We start from the raw sequence: 22,917 nt of genomic DNA on the forward strand, positions 1-22,917 counted from the left end.
AAACGAGGAATCCAAACTTTTGAAATTGATCAATTTCACGAGTCATACATCTACATGCAAATTATAACTTGGTTTGGTTCGGTTCGATTTAGTTAGATTCTATTTTTGAAACCGAATTATAACTTGGTTTGCCTAGTTCGGTTCCGATGAACACCCCTACCGATAACAATACATGTCAACACTTCAACCAAAACTCTTTATAATGAGTTCGGCTAGTATGACATCGGTATTATATGACACTAATTTCAAAATCGATTGAATAGACTTCAAACGACTAATCCAAACCGTTCAAACCGATTTACTTTATAAGTGATGTGTTTACATGCAAAATTTTTATATCTTCGAGTTATTTTAGTATTAAATCAAGCGGTAAAAATGTTGAAAAATAAATGTATTAAAATTGACTTAAAAACTCGCACATTTGATCGCTTGACTTAATTCTAAATAAATTTGAAAAATTATAAATTTTGATGTAAACGCACAACTAATGAAGTAGATCGGTTTAAACGGTTTGAATTCACTGTTTGAAGTTGATTCAATAGATTTTGAAGTTAGTGTTATATAGACTGAAATGACATTGATGTTATACTCGTGACACTCCTTCATAATAACTTTTAAATAATTATTGGATAAATTTTTTAAAAATAATTTTAGCAATCCTCGATTGCAAATTCAACCTTGTTCTTTATTATGAATCCATGTCACGTGTCCAACTTTCTTTTTATTGTCCTCTAATTTTGCACGTATATCCCGCCTTTTTAAGTTCTTCGATAATTTAAGGTAATACCTTTTTAGAAACTATTTCTTGCTAAATTATTTCTTTATATTTGTCATCTTCTATTATCTTCATCTTTGCCTTTAAATAAGAAACTACTTTTTTTTTTCTTTTCAAATTACAATATAATTTTTGTGACGAGTTTACCATTTTTTCTAAAAAGTATCATATCCTACGGCCATTTTTATTAATAACCCAAAAAAAAAACATTTTTACCAAAATAACCACAAAATCTGAGTTTTTTCAAATATAACCAAACCGCCAGGGATGCTAGCGGTCCACTTCTATAGCGGACCGCCAGGGATGCTGGCGGTCTGCTTTTTTTTTATTATTATTTTATTTTAGAGATCTAATTTGTTTATATTTTCATTTGTGAAGTTTTAGTTTTTTTTTTTTGCTTAGGGTATTTGCCAAAAAATTAATTAGAATGTTTAAAACATAAACGAAATTTTTATTAAAGAACTGGGAGTTTAAAATTAAAACAATTATAATATTAGTCTGAAATTTCGAAACAGTCAGACCTAATCGAATTAAAACAATTTATCATTTATCTCTGAATTAATTATTGAATATGCTAGATAATATAACTGTAGTTCTAACCAGACCGCCAGTGATCCTGGCGGTCCAGTATGCTGGCATATAACCACTCTGTCTCTCTCTCTCTCCAGCACACAGTATCATTTATTAAACCACAGAGAAGAAAGAGAGAACGATTTTGGCGATTTTGAAGCGATTTTAGGCGATTTAGATGCGATTGCTACAGGTATTTTATTTTTTATTTAATTATTTTCTGTTTAATTTTTAATTAATAATTATTATACCCACAGTCCGTAAATACTATAAATTAGTCTTTAATTAATATTGTAATTAAATTTTAAATTGCAAAAAATAATGAATCTATTATACTGTAATTCTTATGAATGTTGTTTTTTAAATGTAGTTTGTTAAGGACAAAATGCTGGTTGCACTGTACGTGGGCGGTAAGCTAACTAAGGGTGTAGAGGGCGTGTATTACTCGAAAGATGCCTCATTCGGCTTGCAGGTTAATGAAAGAACCACATTTATTGAACTTAAGCAACTAGTATACGAAAAGACTGGTATAAACCCCAACCGGTATGACTTAGAATTGGCTACCCGAATTGACACACAACGGGCTGGGGCGGGTAGACCTTACTTTGTGAGTTTTCCTATAACAGATGAGGAGTTGTGGAAAGCTGTGTACCAACAATTTGAGTCTAGGGGGGTCGCGATGATAGACTTATATTCCAGGAGGGTTCCCCAGGCCGGGGCTAGACCTTTTAGTGCGGCTGGGGCTGGACCTTCTAGGGCTCCCCCTGCTGGACCTTCAGGTTATGACAATTCGGCTTATGATAGCCAGGGGTACCACCACTCCCCTCATGACAACCAGGGGTACCACAGTCCCTGTTATGACAACCCGGGGTACCATAACTCCCGTGAGTTTACTGAAGTTGTACCCCCACCACCACCACCCAGACAAGCACCCATAATCCCTACATTTCCAGCTATACTAGAGTCAGTACCGATACAGTTATCTGTTAATCGAAATGATACTAATATTGATGTTGATGCTATTGATGCCATACCGGAAAGAGAAATGGAAACTGGAGATGAATACCAAGGAATTTAGGAATCTGATGACTTATCAGATGGTGATGCAAATGTACCAGGTTTGTCCAGGGAAGAAAAATTCCCAATCAGGGGTCGGGGGAATAGGCATCCTGTCGCCACATTCAACGATACCACAACTTTTGAAAAGGCTGACATTAGTTTCTTTGGTCCTCGTGTTGTATACAATCGTGAACTTGCCCCAGGGCAAGTCTATACCAACATAGATGAACTTGTAAAGAAAATCCATGAGACTCATGTTCACGGCAACTGGGAATGTATATTAGAAAAAAGGGAATAAAAAAGATTGGTTGTGATATGCAAAAATGCCCCTCGTTGCGAGTTTCGCCTTTATGCAACCCCTGCGGGTTCGGGGGAAGCATGGATAATTAAAAAGTGTGAAGCATCTCATACATGCAAGTCTGTGTCCACAAGGACAGACCATTCAAACCTGACAGCATCACTAATTGCCGATGCAATTGAGGCAGACATTAAGTTGGACCCATCGATGAGCATCAAGGCGGTGGCTATGGCCGTCAGACACAAATACATACATGTAATCCCAAAATATAACAGGTTGTGGAGAGGTCGTGAACTTGCGATTTGCAGAATATTCGGTAGTTGGAAGGATTCATACGACTATCTGGCACCATTGCTCCAGGCTATGGCAAGTACAAATCCCGGCACTGTATTTCAGCGGTGGCATGGCCCCATTTATGACAAGAATGGAGTACTAATAGAGGGAGTTCAACAATTCAAGGGCATAGCATGGGCTTTTGGTCCTTGTATCCAAGCTGTGCCATTCATCAGACCCGTTATCAGCATTGATGCATGCTTCATGTCTGGCCGTTACGAGGGGAGGCTACTGATAGCATGTGCATATGATGCTGAGAACCAGCTGTTGCCTTTGGCGTTTGCAATTGTTCAGGAAGAGGATGGTGAGAACTGGGGATTCTTTATGCAGTTTTTAAGAAGACGGGTGGTTGGGCCAACAAAGTTTTTCTCTGTAATATCAGACCAGCACAAAGGAATAAAATATGTTTTTGATCGTGAAGAATACGGTTGGTCAACACACACTGGCGAGTGTGTGCACAGGTTGTGTATGCAACACGTTGCGGAGAACCTTAGCAAGGCAACCGGACACGATACATGGGTCCTAGAAATATTCAGACGTAATTGCAAAAAAAAGAAGCCGAGAAGGGTGGAAGAGATGAGTAGAGAATTTGCAAAGGTATGTGTTTGTTAATTGTTTACATGTCTTATTGTACTTTGTGGACATATTTTTATTTTAATTGTTTACTTATATTATTTTATTTCCTTATTTATATGTAGTATATGCCGAAAGCAAATCTCTACTTAATGAAGGTGGGCAAAATAATCTCAGAGATGTCCAAGAGCCACCAGCATACGAGAAAATATATCAAGCACGTGATGGAGGTTACCGTTAGGGAATTATGACCACCAACGGTTCTGAATCGCTGAATGCAGTCTTCAAGGAGAGCCGGACGTTGCCTGTGGCTACAGTTGTAGAATACACTTTCTACAAGTTAAATACCTGGTTTCAGGAACGGCGTGCTAAGGCCGCAAAATTAATAATGATGAACCAGTCATTTTCAACAAGGGTGGAGGAGAAACTAAGAAAACACAGGAACAAAGGTGCAACTATGACCGTGATCCCGATGGGTAATGATGGTACAGAATTCGAAGTGCACAATCCAAATGAGTATGTTCCTTCCAGCCGTAGACCAGATGGCACTATGGAGTTTGTGAAGAGGGCTTTCAAGTACGTAGTGCAATTCCGAGAGGCAAGAGAGGTGACATGTACATGCCAAGGACCCCAACTAACACATATACCTTGTAGTCACGTGATGGCGGTATGCCGAGTGAGAAACTTCTGCGAGGATCACTATGTCGCTGACATGTATCGTACCGATTACCTTGCTTCTACTTGGGGTGGATCTTTCCATTCTTATCCCAACCAGCATGAATGGCCTGCGTATGTCGGTGATAGAATACTCCCTTCAGAAGGATGGATAAGGAAGGGGAGGAGGAGACACAAACGTGTTATAATGACCATGGACGAGATGGGTGGTAGGAGGCCATCGGGAAATCAGGCTCGCCGTTCCGTTTCTGACAGGCGCAGGGCAGGTATGTAGCATTTTTCGGAATTAATTTATGATTTTATTATATTAATAACTGAATTCTGTTGTTATGTTCAGATGCCATAAACGAACACAATGAAAGAGAAAATGCGAGAGTTGTTGCTGAAGCAACTGGTAGACCACAACCACCTCTTGCGACCCAATCATCTAATAGCCAAGGGTCTACAAGTACTGCCGCACCTGCAGCTGGCACCAGAAAATCTTCTCGTCTATTGGGTTTATTCCGACGTCGTGAAAGATGAACTTATTATTTTGCTTGGGTGAACTTATTCTGTTTGGTTTGAACTAAGTTATGAATATTGGTGAACTTCAGTTGTATAATTGAACTTTAATTGTATTCGTGAACTTTACTTGTTAGACTATGTTAGACTACTTTATAACTACAGTTATATTATCTAGCATATTCAATAATTAATTCAGAGATAAATGATAAATTGTTTTAATTCGATTAGGTCTGACTGTTTCGAAATTTCAGACTAATATTATAATTGTTTTAATTTTAAACTCCCAGTTCTTTAATAAAAATTTCGTTTATGTTTTAAACATTCTAATTATTTTTTTGGCAAATACCCTAAGCAAAAAAAAAACTAAAACTTCACAAATGAAAATATAAAAAAATTAGATCTCTCTAAAAAAAAAAAAAAAAAAAAAAAAAAAGCAGACCGCCAGCATTCCTGGCGGTTTGGTTATATTTGAAAAAACTCAGATTTTGTGGTTATTTTGGTAAAAACGTTTTTTTTTTGGGTTATTAATAAAAATGGCCGCATATCCTAGCTAAAGGTTAATTTTAAATCCAAACTCATTTTTTCTATTATTTTGTTTCCGCGTAAATATAATTTAAAGAAAATTACTAAATATAATCACAGAAAATTGTACCGTGTCTCCTCCGACATGTTTGGTAATAATTACAGAAATATAATAAATATTGATATAAAATATGCTTAGACTTAGGTCTTCTTTCTTCTTTGACAGAGAAACATTCTTGGCAACAACATCGTTGGGACGATTTGGAGGCGGCCGCAGCAGCAGCAGCAGCAAGGCGGGCGCTTTTTCTACCCAGAAGGAGGAGGCGGCGGCTGTGAGAGAGAGCCTGAGAGAAGGCGACAATGAAAGGCGAGCACTTTGCCTTCATTTCCGTCAGGATTCTGCTGGCCTCCTTGGCTCACAACTCTGACCCCACCAAAGTTCACAAAACTGACCCCATCATTTTTCCCCTCTTCAAATATTTAAACCGAAAGGAAGAAATCAGTTCTGATGATTACACGTATGGGATTATGGCCATGATCAGATATTGTGCCCAGACGAATCGGCTCAACCTAGCCTTTTCTTTTCTCGGACGGCTTCTCAAACAAGGTCACAGAGCTGAGGCCGTGATGTTCAATCCAATACTCAAGAGACTTTATTCTGAGAATAGGATCAGTGACGCTGTAGCTATTGTTATTGACAAAATGCCTAAGCTGGGTTGTATTCCAGATGTCGGAACTTATAACACTCTTATAGATGGGTTGTGCAAGAAAGGTGAAATTGCAAAGGCCGAGGAGGTACTGGATAGCATGATTTCCAAAGGGCTCGAGCCTGATATCATGACTTATTCTTCTCTTGTAGATGGGCTATGCAAGAAAGGTGAACTTGAGAAGGCAGATGAGGTTCTACATAGCATGATTTTCAAAGGGCTCAAGCCTAATGTCGTGACTTGCAACACTCTTATAGATGGGCTGTGCAAGAAAGGTGAAATTGAGAAGGCCGAGGAGGTCCTGGATAGCATGATTTCCAAAGAGATCGAGCCTAATGTCATGACTTACAATTATCTTATATATGGGCTGTGCAACAAAGGTGAAATTGAGAAGGCAGAGAAGATGCTGCATGACATGCCTTCGAAAGGGCTCAAGCCTAATTTATTTACTTGCTTACTTTCCTCTTATATTAGGGATATGGCGTGATAACAATGGCTGGACATATAATGATATTATAGTTTGGTTGTGCGAGGAAGGTAAAATTGACATGGCAAAGGTGGTGCTAGATAGTATGATTTGCAGAGGTAAGGAGCCTAATGCCGTGACTTACGACACTCTTATAGATGGGTTTTGCAAAAAAGGCGAAATTGCAAAGGCAAAGGAAGTGCTGCATAGCATGATTTCAAAAGGACTCGAGCCTAATGTCGTGACTCATAACACTCTTATAGATGGGTTGGGCAAGAAAGGTGGAATGGACGAGGCAAATTAGCTGTTGCATGACATGATTTTCATTTTGACTTTTAACTTGTAGCTCTCTGATATATGGGCTCTGCAAGAAAGATGAAGTTAGGTAGGCCACGGAGTTGCTTCTTTGAAATTTGAATTTGTTGTCTTTCATTATACTGATGATATTGTTTTAATGTGCTGGTGCCTATTACCACTTTTGCTATCTAACATCTCTATGGTACTGATCTACTATAATCTGGTACCGATTCATGATAAATTACAAACCCGAGTGCCAAAACTTTATTTATTAAGACATGTTTTACTCTGGACAAAGTTATAGTCAGCTCAATTATTTTTTTCTGGATAATAATATAATCACTCATTATTCAGTCTTCTTCCCAAGAAATAATTCCAATTATTTATTTCGTTTTGGCTTTCAAAGTGATAGCTTTTGGTTTTCAGCATTTGCAACTGAGAGGGATATCTGTTGTTATTCCAAGGGGATCACAGGGCCCTGTTATTCCTATTCTAACCGTTCAAAGTTTTTCATGCACGAATCTCAAGGAAAAAAGTTTTTCTTGCCCGAATTTCGATGAAGATCAACGGCTAGGATCGGAATAACAGGTTTCTGTGATCCCTTTGGAATAACAGCAGATTTATTTCCCTTGAGAGAGTGGTGCATGGTGTTTATATTTCTTTTTGGATATTTGAGTAAATTTTTAATTACCATCTGGGCATGAATTTTTCATTAACTTATCATTATTCTTAGTTCGGCCTATATTAGCTTATTTTCATTCAACTTATCAATTGGTACGGACATCTCAAAGATTATGTCAACTGTCTGATTAAATAATTTCACCTGTTTAAGAATAAAAACTATATTCATTCAAACCTAAGTACCTAAAAGAGAAGATAGCATTTAAATAACAACCCAAAAGCCTATACTACCGAATTGTGTAAATACCTTTTCTACCTTCTTGAATGAATACTAATTTTGCATCTTTTGAAGTATATTCTGAATGAATTCTTTGTTGCCTACTAATGGTTTTCGCTCAAGGGTAGTCATACCGTATAATATATTTGATAAGGAGACGAACATGCTTGTCTCTCTGACATCTCTCTTTCTACAACTCTTTTGCACCATCGAGCTCACTTGAAACCCAAAATGCTTTGAACATCCTACATTTTATCAATTAATCAATTAGTTTACTATTATAATTTGAACAGTTATCAAGGATTGTCAAATCAAATATATTTGGTTAATGAGAAAAAGAAGAACAAATGGGAGTCCTTGTCTGGCATACCACGTAAGATGACACCCGCCGGATCAAACTATAATAAAATTTGCCACTTTTTACTGATAAGTTATTCATATAAAAAAGGAAAACTTGACAATAAGCACCATCCTAATTTTGTGCAGTACCATATGCTCTTCGATTTTGACAATCCTTTTTTTTTTTACAACCCTGTTTTTTCACCTATCACAGCTGATTTTTTTTTTTTTTGCATTAAAAAGATTGATTTTCATTCTATGTCCAATAGAATGATCTAAATATCGAGGTCAGAATCCGATTTTAGAACAAGATCTTAAAGGTATGATAAAAAGTCCTCCACCCCCCTTCCTTGAACGATATCAGAGAATGAAATGGTTCTTGTCTACTGTTTCAAAAAGGAAGTTGACAGAAGAAAAGCTCCGCCGTTACCCACCCAAACTCATATAGAGTGTAGTGTAGTTTGTCAACTCATCTTTTCCTGGCTTCATTTCCCAAGAGCGAGTAAGGATCCGGTGACAAAGCGAAGAGAAACTAAGATTAACATGCTAACACCAATTCATCATCACTTTGGCCTCTCTCGACCTTCGAAACACCAGTCTGCCCAAACAGTAGAAATCTTGAGAAATTATCATTTGGCAACACCACCTTATCGATGGAGTAAACTGCCAGTGGAAAACTTGAACTTAGGGTATTTGTGATTGGTATCTCATTCACTCCGGTTGACTGACACGATAACCTGTCAACAAAAAATCACATTTTTTTCAATTATAATTTCAAGACACAATTTTGGCCCTTTCATTTGACTTAATAACCATGCACAAAATTAATACTCGAGTTTGTGTCGCGGCATTTTGAGGACGCTGCAGAATATGTTGCACTTAGCATCATTAACTGTTACCGTTTCCTTGCCCGTACCAGCGAATGTGGAGGGAGCGCAGGACAAGGTTGTGAGGAAGCAGTTTATCAAGAGGTGGAGAGTGGTGGCTGAAGGAGAGAGATGGATCATGTGGGTTAAAAGGCATTGTCTATTGTTCCCTTGCCTGGCTTGTCGATTTTAATTAGTCCGGTAATTAACAATCAATGATAAACTTGATGACGTGTACTTTGAGTTATTATATATTTTATATTCATATCAGCATATACCCTCTAGTCTCTAGAGATGCCATCGCTGCCAATCAAAATAATAAAGGAAATAAGGTATTGTCTTTCCAATGCTGTACCAAAACAATTAGCTGGTACAATGTTACTTCTCAGGGTTCAGGAATGCATATCCTCTTCATTAACTCAGAAAGGAATCTTTTGAGTTAATGAATCTTAACCGTCTGATTTTAAACAGAGTCAATCTGATTTCTGCTTATGATATAGGGAGCTTTTTAATATTAGTGCGGATCTAGTCTGCACGAATTTTAAAACAGATCGGATGGTCCGAATTCATTAACTCAAAAGTTTTTCTTTTGAGTTAATGCAGAGGATACGAATTCAAGGTTCAGATGACTGTCAATTTGGTAATTCAAAATTTAGTCTCCCTCCGTACAAGTCTAGCCAGTTCATTTTAGATTAGTGTTCTAAATAGCGCGCTATAGCGTTTTTGGACCCTAAACACTAAGCTATGGCATCAAAATGCGCTATTTGAGCTACGGACGCTATAGCAGTAGTAGCAGTTCGCTATAACACATAGCGTGTAGCGCAAATAGCGCGCGCTATGCAGCATGAGTTTTTTTTTTTCAATTTATATAGGCTTTAAATAAAGACTTAGATTGAATTTTAACTGTGATTTTTTTTACAATTGATGTACTAAGCTTTATATTAAACTATTAATTATTAAATGAGAGATCTATCAAACAAAATCAAATAAGGAAACTATAGTACGCTATGCAACATGAGCTGTTTTTTTTTTCTTTTCAATTTGTATGGGCTTTAAATAAAGGCTTAGATTAGATTTTAACCGTGATTTTTTTTTTCTGCAATCGACGTACTAAGCTTTATATTAAACTATTAATTATTAAATAAGAGATCCATCAAACAAAATCAAATAAGGAAACTACAGCGCGTTATGTAACATTTATTTTTTTTTTTTTTTCTTTTCAATTTATATGGCTTTTAAATAAAGACTCAGATTGAATATATTAAGATATTTCTTGAAATAACAAAATGATACTTACTATATGATAGTTTGAATATTTTGAATATATTAAGATAGTTAATTATGCTATGATGTCTAGGTTATTTTGAAATTTAAATAGAAAAAAGATAAATTATGTCATGATGCTGAATATATTTTGAATAGAAAAAGATCGATAATTTATAATATTAGTATTTCTATGGATATTTTGAGTCGCAATTTGGACTTTGTATTAGTTCAATATGAATATTATAATTTTTTAATTAATTTGATGTTATTTATTGTTCTATGAGACTTAGATAATGTTGATATTTAGTACAAATACATGATATAATTTTTATATAAAATAAAAAAAACGTTATGTGGCATAGCTTTCGCTATAGCGACGCTATTCGCTATAACTTTTTTTGTAGGCTTTCCGCTATGACGCGATAAACGCTATTTAGAACCTTATTTTAGATGCAAGTTGTAACAACATAACTTTCAAAGAAAACATTCTTTTGGAAATTAACCTAAAACTTTGGAATTCTTGGGCCACTTGAACACATTTCCTCATTTTAAAAGTTCGCACTAAAATAAACGAGACTTTCAATTTTCTTGCGTTGAAAATATGATTGATAGATCCAGAGATTACTGGTATATATAAAATCAAACTGAAGAGAGTTGCATCCCACGGATTTTTTTTTTTTCCTTTTTATAAGAATACGGTACTTCGTTGTTTTGACAAATGGAAACCACAGGTTAGATGTATCTTTCATCTTTTGTTTATGAGGGTGATAAAGCACCATAGTGACATGGGAACATTAATTTGCCATCTTTGTGGCTTCTCCCAGCAAAACAAACCTGAAAAATGTTATCTACAACTGGATATACGTGGTCTCGTGGAACAAAATACAACTGATTGTTGTATAATACGGTAACAATTAACAACAGATTCATGGGACTGCCAAAAAGTAACATCTAGACGTGATTAATTACGATATAGTTCAACTGGATATACCTGCCTGCGCAAATCTCAACACAGATTATCTGATATAACCAGAGTTTGGATAAGGCTGTCCGAAGCCCTTCGGACAAAACACAAACCCTTTTTCAATTGAAATAAACAAGACATGACTAAAGTGGATTCACAAAGAAACATGAATCAGTAATCATCAAGTTCTGTAAAATCTTCAACAACATGATGCCGATTAGCAGCAGTCTCAGCCAAACACAGCTCTTCTAAATCACCTCGCAGAAGTGGGTCACAGAAAACCTTTCCCACTTGCAATATTTTCGGACAACCTAAGAATCAAGGAGTTTATAACCAAGAATATTATTGCACATTTATAATTTAGGAAACACATCTTCAAAGGGTAAATAAATTAAAGATAAGAGTAGGTAATGGGAAATATATCCCATGTTTTAGATGTGGCATGCTGAAATTTTACTATAGCCAATTGAGAAAATTAACAACATGACGACAATAATGAAATTAAAATATATATATATATATATATAGAGTACGGCTAACGCGCTTCCTCTAGCATATGAGCCGAAATACTTCCGGTGGAAATTTGAAATTTCAAAACCCAGAAAGTCGATCTGAACCGTTCATCTTCTTCTCCATATTAATATCTGCTTGGAGACCAAATTTTACATTTTTCTGAAATTTTTTACTATTTATTAAGCCACTTTGAAAATCGCTGATCCAACGGTGGCTTAACAAAACAGTAAAACCATTGGATCAGCGATTTTCAAAGTGGCTTAATAAATAGTAAAAAATTTCAGAAAAATGTAAAATTTGGTCTCCAAGCAGATATTAATATGGAGAAGAAGATGAACGGTTCAGATCGACTTTTTGGATTTTGAAATTTCAAATTTCCACCGGAAGTATTTCGGCTCATATGCTAGAGGAAGCGCGTTAGCCGTACTCTATATATATATATATAGTTGGGCTAAAATGAGCCATGGCTCATAGCGCGTTGGTGGGCTATGGCTCATTTTAGCCATTTTGAAAATTCAAACAACCGATCCAAACCGTTCATCTTGTTCTTCATATTGAAATGTGCTTGGAGACCAAATTTTACATTTTTTGGAATTTTTTTACTATTTATTAAGCATTTTTTAAAATTGCTGATCTGATGATCCAGAAAATTTTACTGTTCACAGCAAAACAGCAATTTTCAAAAATGATTAATAAACAGTAAAAAAAATTCCAAAAAATGTAAAATTTGGTTTCCAAGCACATTTCAATATGGAGATCACATTCGGATTTGTCGTTTGGACTTTCAAAATGAAAATACGGCATGGAGTACAAACGCTTGATGAGCCATGGCTCACCCAAGTCAACCTCTCTCTCTCTATATATATATATATTAGAAAGGAAATTTACCAGCCACAGGGCACCGAGGTTGCGGTTTCTGCCTTCGTATGTAGTGCATGATTGGGTCCCTCTCGTATATATGCTTACATTCCATGCTGAACACAAAATAAATGGTCCAATTAGCATAAATTGTCTGTCGTTGAAAAATTTACAAATTAATTTCCCAATTTTGTAAATTTGTAGAACTAGCCCTCAATCAAGCTTTAGCCTAAACTATGTCTGTCGTTGAAAAATTGAGAAAACACTAATTTTCCCAATTTTGCAAACTAGCACAAAACAACCCTAAATCAATCACTAAATATCTTCAGCAAAGCACATGTTTTCTTATATTTAATTAAAGCTCATCCATGCAATTCAGCCGCAATTAAGACCAGTCTTATGGCTTAGCATCACGACAATTAAATACCAACGAGAAGAGAGATACTAGAGCACTTTTTATTTAATAATCTAAAATAAGAAGTGATGAAAGAACTCAAATTTTAAAATTTCGAAATCCAAAGAGCTTGCACATATTGACTGCAGTGTGAACAATTCCCTGCAGCAAAAATCTGCCAACCTTAAGTTCTTTGGTTCGTGATCAAAATATGCCAATGGTGGATTAATCTTCATTTTCCAGGAACAACAAAGCTGTTAGCCATTTGTTCAGCAGAGTTTGCACTAGAAACAAAGTCGTTGGTAGAGGAACAAGTGTCTGGCACCATGTGAGCTTGCTTCAAAAGAAACAATTGAACCAACTAACTCAACAAAAGAAGATGTGATAGTCTTCTTGATGCAACAACTCATGTTGCTCCAAATATCAAATCCATTGCGCTTTCTCAGTGAAGTACTGAATAGTAATCACAGATTTTGGCCACAAACCAAAGTGGTTTGCAGTCAATATATGTGAACTTAGTTTTAACATTTTAATATTTAAGATTCCCATCTTCTATTTTGATATTATTAAAAAAAAATAGGTGGATACTAGAGGGGTGATAGAGAAACATACCAACGAACAGGATTGACCAAGTCAACCACAGGCTTGCCGGTCAAAGGGCAATTAATATTTAATACATTGACCTGAGTGCTAGTCATGACTAAATCTTCTTGTTCATCTCCAGGCATTGGCTCTCCCGCATGATGCACATTCTGCATCAGTACATAATTACAATCATTTATACCATTTACACCTAATTATCATAACAATGAACTCTTCCCAAGCAAGTGTTTGCAGTTTTAAATGGATAACATCATAACAGTAATATTCTTTGTAGATTTCTATTGAACTGAAAGCTTTTATTATATTATTAAGTTGCTCATTTTTTATTGAGAGATATTACTAATTATACCAGTTTTCTTACTTTTCCCTTTGGATTCACAGTATTAACCAACAAACTGGTTTTATGCAAGCAAAGCTGGAAGGTAAAATTGATGCCTAGTGCGGGACCACTTGGAGCTGAAACATTGATCAATATAAATTAAGCTACATTGTGCCAAATTATGGCTTTATTAAGTACTATAATAAGTACTTTTACACAGCTAGGTTTTAATCACTACAGTGTTGCACTCACTTTAGGCCTTAATTGGAGAACTGAGGTTTTACCGATGATATATCAGATTACTGAGAAATGACTGGATGTTTAGTGAATGTGCACAGTAATTGCAGTTTTCACTTTGCATTATAGAAGCAAGGATTTTCTATTAAGGTACAACAATAACACAAGTATGCACCTGAAAATGCATGGCAATGTGCCAAGAATTATGGGCAAATTGTTCAAAAGAAAAAAAAAATGCAGCAGTCCAGATAAAAATTATACCAACCTTTGATTTATGTGTTTTTCCAAATCTTTACCTTGAAACGGGGAAACAGTAAAAAATAAAAACCTTACCCAGATAGCTTCCTTGAACTGACGGTATAAACGATCACTTTCAGGACCTGATTGTGATGATGCTTTCAGTTTAGCCACGCCATCTTCTAAAACTTTCCTAAAATCAGTAGGCTGTAGAAAGTAAAAGGGTCAATCTCTCATTCATAGTTTTCAACAAGCAAATTTTGTAACAAGCATTTACTAAAGTTTGCACTTGGCAAAAATATTAGTTATGAGTGAGACATTCTTGGAAGATATCATGGCAAGAAGCAGAATCCTTTTTAACCCCAATTGTTACCAAATTAATCATGCAAATAAAAAGCATTAACCTACATCAAACCACATTTGGAAGTATCACAAAAGTAACAGTTGCATGATAGAATTTCCAAGTTAAATACAATATCAACCTAGGAATCGAATAACATAAAATGAATAACAAAAAACCTGATCAGATGACTGATAGTTGTTGTTGATAGATTGAAGAGCCCCGGAGAAAAGTGCACACTCATCAAATTTACCAAGGAGCTCCAATACTACCTCATCTAACTTCTTTACCTACAAATGGTATCATCAAAGCATTCATAATTGATAATATGAACTGGTACTAACAAATCCTTGGAATGCATAGCTTCTGTTTGGTGAAATGCTTAATTCAGATAAAAATTGTACTCTATTAGTCTAACCCAAAAACTTAATTCAGAAGCTACTTGTCTGTTTGGCTTTAGGAAGGACTTGGGAGTAGGGGTGCAAACGGATCGGATAGTGGTAAAACCATATCCGTATCCGTTTTTATTTTCCGGATACGAATCGGATATTAGACGGATATGGATACGGATCGGATATTAACCGGATACGGATGCGGATATCCGCTTTTTATAATAGTGAATAACATAATTTTATTCATAATACATATTAAATTGTATAATATATATCTACTATTCGGATACGGATAATTAAAATTCAAAACCATATCCGTATCCGTATCCGCACGGATATTCGGATATCGGATATCCGTATTAAATTTTCAGATACGGAGTCGGATAATATCCAACCCGTTTGCACCCCTACTTGGGAGTTTAGGGTTTTAGGGCTTCAAAAAAAGTTTAAATAAAAATAACAGAAAATGAAGTTATACCTAGTCTGTGTTTAACTGGCTCAAGCATCCTACTAGTCTGGTTAAGTCAAGGAAGGTACTTTACCAAAAGAAAATAAATTTTTGATCAAGATAACAGCCATAAGCAAAACATAAGAAAAACATAAAGTTCGGATTCTCTGAAAATTTCTAATTAAAAGGATAGTTCGATAGATACTCCATCCTAGTACAGGGAAAACTCAGGTTTGGTACAGGTACCCTACCAGTAAGATCTGATGAGAAATAGAAAAATATTACCTTATCAGTTTCCCCTTGTTTCTCCAGATCAATACCAACTGATTTGAATATATTCAGAGATTTTCTAATATCCTACAAAGCATAAGAAAAAAGGAAAATCCAATCATTGAATTATGTAATTAATTAAGAGGGAAATGTCTTTCAAGTTTACCCTTGCAAAACCTACAACCTTCATGAACCAGTACAGAAAATACAACCGAACTATCGAACAACGCTCTTTCCATCGGCGATTGAATAGAAGGGGCGAGAGACACTTGAGGTTTAGGAGTAAACAAGTAGTAACGCAAACTAAAAAAAATAAAATAACAAACGAGGGTTTTAAAGTTTTCAATCTGAAAGGACACAGACATACAGCCATGAGAGTTTCGTTGTCCGATGAGATAGTGGAGGCGGCCGTCGCGATTCTAGAGCCGGCGCTATTGCTCGGCCGAGAGGTCGCAGCTGACGCCATTTCTTGCACTTCTTTCCCCCTATTTCCTTATTTCTATTGTCAATTTTTCCAATGGAGGGAAAATGAGCGAAAAGAGGGATATTTGGGAAGGGAATTATTAATAGGTAGAAAATAGCACGTGCCCCTTAATTTTTTTTTTCCGCTAATCCCATTAACTAAATTTTGAATTATGGGCCATATTACACATATAAACCTTCCTATGTTAAACTAAGTTGATATGTGTATTGGCCCAAATTTAAGGCGGCCTATAAAACCAATTTTCCATTCTCAGCTCTATTCAAATAGGAAAATAATTTTGAATGAGTTCAATTTGTATATAGGAAATTTGACGTTCATTTTCTACTTATCACCACCGACCTTAAATATTATTAGTGCTTCTAAACTAACGACTAGCAAGAAAACTCAATTAAATAGCAATACAGCGACACTATGTAGAAGAACACTTAAAAATGTAATGAAGTGCTATTTTGTATAATGACAAATTGATCTAATAAGGTAGAAGAACACTATTGAATCCATAGCTGATATTGCGGCCATTTCTTTTAGGGGGAATTTCATGTATACCCCTCAAAAACTTCAATATTACGTATTTCCCCCTCTAAATTTTGAAATTACATATTTCCCCCTCTAAACATCAAAAATTCACATATTTACCTATTTTATTGTCTTTTATATTAAAACTAATTCTAAATTTATAAAATACCTACTTTACCCTTCATTAAAAGTATGAAATGCCCCATTAAACTCAAATTTGAATCTGAAGGGTTCCTATACTGTCCGATCCGAGCGCATCGCAATAAAATTATTGCGTCTTCGCTTCAAGATTTGTGCTAATATATTTTGCACGGATCTCAAAGCAATTTTGATCCGCATGCAACAGATTAAAATCTGTGCACATTGCTTCAATATCCATGTGTGTTCGCTTCAAGATTCGTGTTGATGTAGTGTGCACGGATCTTAAAGCAATTCGAATGGTAGAGGAACCTTCAGATTCAAATTGGAGTCAGATGGGCGTATTATGTTTTTTTAATAAAAGGGTAAAATAGGTATTTTATAAATTTAGAATGTGTTTTAATATAAAATATAATAAAATGGGTAAATATGTGAGTTTTTGGAGTTTAGAGGGGGAAATATGTAATTTTAAAATTTAGAGGGGGAAATACGTAATATTGAAGTTTTTGAAGGGTATACGTGAAATTCCCCCTTTCTTTTAATACCAAAAAAAAAAATATATATATATATATATATATAAAAATAACCTCTGTTTTGGGTTTTTTTTTATATATGCCTGACCGCCTGGATACGGGGCGGGCCAAAATTTTAGCAAACCGCCCATTGTATGAGCGCTTCATGCCATTACCAAACCGCCCATATAGTGGGCGGTCCACTTTTTTTTTTAAACATAAATTTTTTTATTTTTTTTATTTTTTGTATTAAAATATTATAAATGTTGAATATATTTCTTTAAAAATAGATGGAATACAATATTATTTGATTTATTAGAAAGACTGCAACAAATAACCCAGATCAATATTTTTCAGACCGGGTTTTTCGCGGCTGTAAGAAAAATTAATATATTTCTTTATGTGTTATTGGATAAAAATAAAAAAACTTAAATTCTGAGTTATTGATCCCGGTTCAAAAGTCACTTCTATGTAATCTAGAAAATATTATGATCCTTCTAGGACATTTAATTTATAAAAAGTTGTATCTATTTTGAGAATTCTTTTTGAATAACAATTATTAAATAACTTAAAGTTTTTATTTTTTTTTCAAAAATAGATACAACTTTTCATAAATTAAATGTTCTAAAAGGAACACAATATTTTTTAGATTACATAGAAGTGACTTTTGAACCGGGATCAATAACTCGGAATCTAAGCATTTTTATTTTTGTCCAATAACACATAAAGAAATATATTAATTTTTCTTACAGCAGCGAAAAATCCGGTTTGAAAAATATTGATCCAGGTTATTTGTTGCAGTCTTTCTAATAAATCAAATTATATTGTATTACATCTATTTTTAAAGAAATATATTCAACATTTCTAATATTTCAATACAAAAAAGTAAAAAAAATTAAAAAAATTTCTGTTTAAAAAAAAAACACAACTTCCAAAAAAAAAGTAGAATCCCAGACCGCCCCAGCCAGGGGCGGTTCATTTTTTTTTTTTAAGTTTTTTTTTTTAAACAGAAATTTTTTAATTTTTTTGTATTGAAATATTAGAAATATTGACTATATTTCTTTAAAAATAGATGTAATACAATATAATTTGATTTATTAGAAAGACTGTAACAAATAACCCGGATCAATATTTTTCAGGCCGGATTTTTCGCGGCTGTAAGAAAAATTAATATATTTCTTTATGTGTTATTAGAGAAAAATAAAAATGCTTAGATTCCGAGTTATTGATCCCGATTCAAAAGTCACTTCTATGTAATCTAAAAAATATTGTGTTCCTTTTAGAACATTTAATTTATGAAAAGTTGTATCTATTTTTGAAAAAAAAATAAAAACTTTAAGTTATTTAATAATTGTTATTCAAAAAGAATTCTCTAGATACAACTTTTTATAAATTAAATATCCTAGAAGGATTATAATATTTTCTAGATTACATAGAAGTGACTTTTGAACCGGGATCAATAACTCGGAATCTAAGCATTTTTATTTTTGTCCAATAACACATAAAGAAATATATTAATTTTTCTTACAGCCGCAAAAAATCCGGCCTGAAAAATATTGATCCGGGTTAGTTGTTGCAGTGTTTCTAATAAATCAAATTATATTGTATTTCATCCATTTTTAAAGAAATATATTCAACATTTCTAATATTTCAATACAAAAAAAAATTAAAAAATTTATGTTTAAAAAAAAAAAAACTTTCAAAAAAAAAAGTGGACCGCCCACTATATGGGCTGTTTGGTAATGGCATGAAGCGCCCATAATGGGCGATTTGCTAAAATTTTGGCCCGCCCCATATCCAGGCGGTCAGGGCATATATAAAAAAAACCCACAACAGAGGTTATTTTTATAATTTTTCTTTTTTTTTTGGGGTATTAAAAAAATGGCCTCTGATATTGTAAGGGATTTAAAAAAAAAGGATAATTTAGATGCTACTTGGTATATAACAAAAAAAAAATGTGAAAATTTTGCCCCTTTTATCATCCGAAATAATAAATTTGGTCCCTTCGAAATAGATTGTAGAGCAGATATTAATTTTTATCATTCCGCTGATTTTTTTTTTTTATGGAACATGGTTTAAGCAAAATGCAAACTTGGTGTGTGTGTTAGTTATTTCTCAAAATAAATCACGTATTTTTTTAAAAATTAAATTTTGTTTATTCGATGAAAATTCTACGCCGTTCTAACTTCCATAAAAAACTTAAGGTAAAATAATACGGGAGTCGTTGTACCTATTTGATCATATTAAATTACCGACTTAACTAACTTCTATTTATTTAGCGATACGCATGAATGGATACACAAATCAAAAATTATACAATAGTGATAACCGACATATGGTACTTGAAACATCGATTTCTAAAAATCAACCCTCTAGGAATAATAAAAAAAATCTAGAGGGGGTCAAATTAATAGAATTTAGCACATATTATGGGTAAAATGAAACGAAGAAGGGAATAGCTCACTTTAATCCTCACTAAATTGAGTGCGTATCCTCTGAGATATCTCAATTTTTGCGTGACCGACGTGTCCAGTGTAGCGCAGGGGACAGTATAATTGGTGCTTTGGGATTCGTGTATAACGTATTTGAACGGTTGAGATTTTCCATAAAAACACGCAAAAGTAGAGATATCTCAGAGGATACGAATTCCACTAAATTTCAGCCCTAGCTTCGTGTGTGTGTGTGTGGACATAATTAGATAGTAGGTCGTAACATTGAAAATGTATAGCAGTGAACATGCTCGATCATTTGCAACTAAAATGTACTTTCATTTTTCCTCAATTATCTAAAGTCTAATTAATAACCACAACGCAATAAAACGTCATTCTAATTATTTAAGGCCGATCTGATTTTATTCAAAAAATATAGTAAATTATTTAGGGTCAATTTGCTTTTAGTTCAAAAAATAGACTAAGTCTACATGATATGTTTATCTAATTAATAGCTAAAAAATATATCACATTAAGAAAACCACTTTAGATGAATATATAACTGACGAAAATAGCTATATATTATATGCAGTATAATTTTAAGATATTAATGCATATAATTAATAGTCTCTTCTCAAATTCCTTGCATTACATAAATATTCTTTCATTTACACAGGGAACTTTTGCATAACTGTTCTTTCATTGAGAACAAAAACTGGCGATGGTATTTAATTAATCAAATAAACTGGCGATGGTAGGCAAAGAATTGAGTAACTTTGGAAAACCAATATCTTTGTCTTAGAAGGTGAGTAGGCAATACCTACCGATCAATATATTCTATACTGAAGATAATTTTAACCAAATTAATAACAATGCAGATTGACAGTTGTATACCACTATATCATGTGTAATTATTTCCTTACGGAGATTGATCTGGCAAGATAGAAATGTCAACGGTGCATGTTGTTGAGATAGACTGACCATCTGCCATATATATATATATATATATATATATAGAGTTAGGCTGGGGTGCTATGGATAGCATAGTGGCCTCTATGCTACGGCTCAATATTTAAGTTTTCAAAATCCAAACGGTCGATCCGAACCGTTCATCTTATTCTCCATATTAATATCTGCTTGGAGACCAAATTTTATAATTTTCTGAATTTTTTTACTATTTATTAAGCCACTTTGAAAATCGCTAATCCAACGGTTTTACTGTTTTGTGCAGCCACCGTTGGATCAATAATTTTGTAAAATACTTAATAAATAGTAAAAAAATTCAGAAAAATGTAAAATTTGGTCTCCAAGCAGATATTAATATGGAGAATAAGATGAACGGTTCGGATCGACCGTTTGGATTTTGAAAACTCGAATATTGAGCCGTAGCATAGAGGCCGCTATGCTATCCATAGCACCCCAGCCTAACTCTCTCTCTCTATATATATATATATAGGGTCTGTCTAAATTGCTGCTGGCAGCATTTCAACAGAGGTGCTGCCGGGGCTATATTTAGCCGTGTGATGTCCAAACAACAAATCCAAACTGTTAGATGTTTAATCTATATTATAATCTACTTGGAGACCAAATTTTATATATTTTGGAATTTTTTTACTATATATTAAGCTGGTTTGAAAACCGCTGATTTCAGTAAATTTCTGCAGCATTGAAATCAGCGGTTTTCAAACCAGCTTAATATATAGTAAAAAAATTCCAAAAAATGTAAAATTTGGTCTCCAAGTAGATTATAATATAGATTAAATATCTAACGGTTTGGATTTATTGTTTGAACATCACAAAATAAAAAAAACAGCGGCAGCACTGCCGGCAGAAATGCTGCCGGCAGCAAATTAGCCGCAGCCTATATATATATATATATATATATATCGGTTCTTAATTACTAAATAAATGAAATTTCAAAAACAGTTCGTCATTAATTGTCTATCTCTTAAATCCATTTATAAAGTTCTGACAGAGGGGGGCCGCATCCAGGCAGCTTTCAACACAATTTGGGGATGTAAGATTCCTCAGACAGTTAAAATTTTCGCATATTCAGTTATATCCGGCAAGCTACTGACAAGGGATGCGTTGAGAACAAGGGGAATGCACATACAGGCAGATTGTGTCTTATGTCGAAACTGCCCAGTAGAATCAGTGTTACATCTCCTGTACCTTTGCCCCTATTCGGTAGCGGTTTGGTTTGCAGTGGCAAGAAACGGAGTGGGTAATCTCATGACACCGGCCATGACAGTTCAACAGATATGGGAGAAATCAGCAACAGATGCAAAAAGGAAAGGGTGTATATTCTACAATCGATGGCTTGCTAGTTTTATTTGTGTGGCTTGGATGATATGGAAGCAAAGAAATGCTATAATATTTGAAGGCAACAGGGTTACGCCGGAGGTACTGGCTAAACGAGATAACTCTTTGGTTACAATTTTGCTGAGTGTGAGGGAGAATGTGTTTTTCTTTGCAGTCCAATTAACATTTTTTGGTTTTAAATTAGAGGCATATTCGGTTTATAGAGGGAATGTAATTTCTTTCAATCAATAGGCTTTAGGAAGGACAATCGGTATGAGATTGTACGTGTCTCTATTTGATCAAATGTATAACTTTTATTAACATTAATACAATTACTTGTCAGCTGCTGACAAGCTTTCAAAAAAAAAAAAAAAAAAAATTGTCTATCTCAGTTTTAAATAAATTTGGCAAGTTTCACCGAAGGTAATTAATTTTGATATATTCTATATTGACTACTATTTTTTTTAATCTAATTAAGTGTATAATTTTGAGTCTAATTTACATACAAATTATATACTAGTTTTCCAAACATCAAATCTATTAATATATGTCAAACAAATTTGTTTGTATTTCTAAAAAAAAAAAATCACAAGTCAAAACCGGACTAATTTAGACCCAAAATTAAAAAATACACATCAAAATTGTGTGGGCCCCCCTATTAGAATTTATCCTCAAGTTATTTCTGTGAAAATAAATAGTTAATATAATAGAAGAAGTATGCCAGAAAATCATGATTGTTCAAGGACAGCAAAGTATTTTTTTTGTGCCTGATCTCTCTAATCAAGAAGGATACAATACATTTAATTATCCTGTA

At 34.2% G+C, this 22,917-nt stretch overlaps 1 protein-coding gene across 3 annotated transcripts; it reads right to left on the reverse strand.

Annotated features, from left to right (window-relative positions):
* Positions 1-10,983: 10,983 nt before the first annotated feature.
* On the reverse strand, positions 10,984-16,284 carry HPY2 (RING/U-box superfamily protein). 3 transcript variants are annotated; one of them, XM_078308900.1, is made up of 7 exons: positions 16,091-16,275; positions 15,739-15,810; positions 14,793-14,903; positions 14,370-14,480; positions 13,490-13,629; positions 12,514-12,599; positions 10,984-11,423 (listed from the first exon to the last, which is right to left on the reverse strand). In XM_078308900.1, exons 1-7 carry the CDS (start codon positions 16,187-16,189, stop codon positions 11,284-11,286), a joined length of 759 nt encoding a protein of 252 aa, XP_078165026.1. In that variant the 5' UTR covers positions 16,190-16,275; the 3' UTR covers positions 10,984-11,283. The 3 variants fall into 3 exon arrangements, with proteins under 3 accessions (XP_078165026.1, XP_078165027.1, XP_078165028.1); XM_078308901.1 differs by lacking the exon at positions 15,739-15,810 and having other exon boundaries at positions 16,091-16,279; XM_078308902.1 differs by lacking the exons at positions 10,984-11,423; positions 12,514-12,599 and adding an exon at positions 12,616-13,214 and having other exon boundaries at positions 16,091-16,284.
* Positions 16,285-22,917: the final 6,633 nt, after the last annotated feature.

The sequence above is a fragment of the Carex rostrata genome, chromosome 9 (genome assembly GCF_964058835.1).
Source record: "Carex rostrata chromosome 9, lpCarRost1.2, whole genome shotgun sequence".
Classification (NCBI taxonomy): Eukaryota; Viridiplantae; Streptophyta; class Magnoliopsida; order Poales; family Cyperaceae; genus Carex; species Carex rostrata.

What these genes read in the sequence shown, in the direction of transcription:
- HPY2 (XM_078308900.1), bottom strand. Translation starts at nt 16,189, where the DNA reads ATGGCGTCAGCTGCGACCTCTCGGCCGAGCAATAGCGCCGGCTCTAGA. An exon ending in AACAAGGGGAAACTGATAAG is followed by an intron (nt 14,904 to 15,738) that starts GTAATATTTTTC and finishes TACCATTTGTAG; the next exon opens with GTAAAGAAGTTAGATGAGGT. An exon ending in AGTTCAAGGAAGCTATCTGG is followed by an intron (nt 13,630 to 14,369) that starts GTAAGGTTTTTA and finishes GTACTGATGCAG; the next exon opens with AATGTGCATCATGCGGGAGA.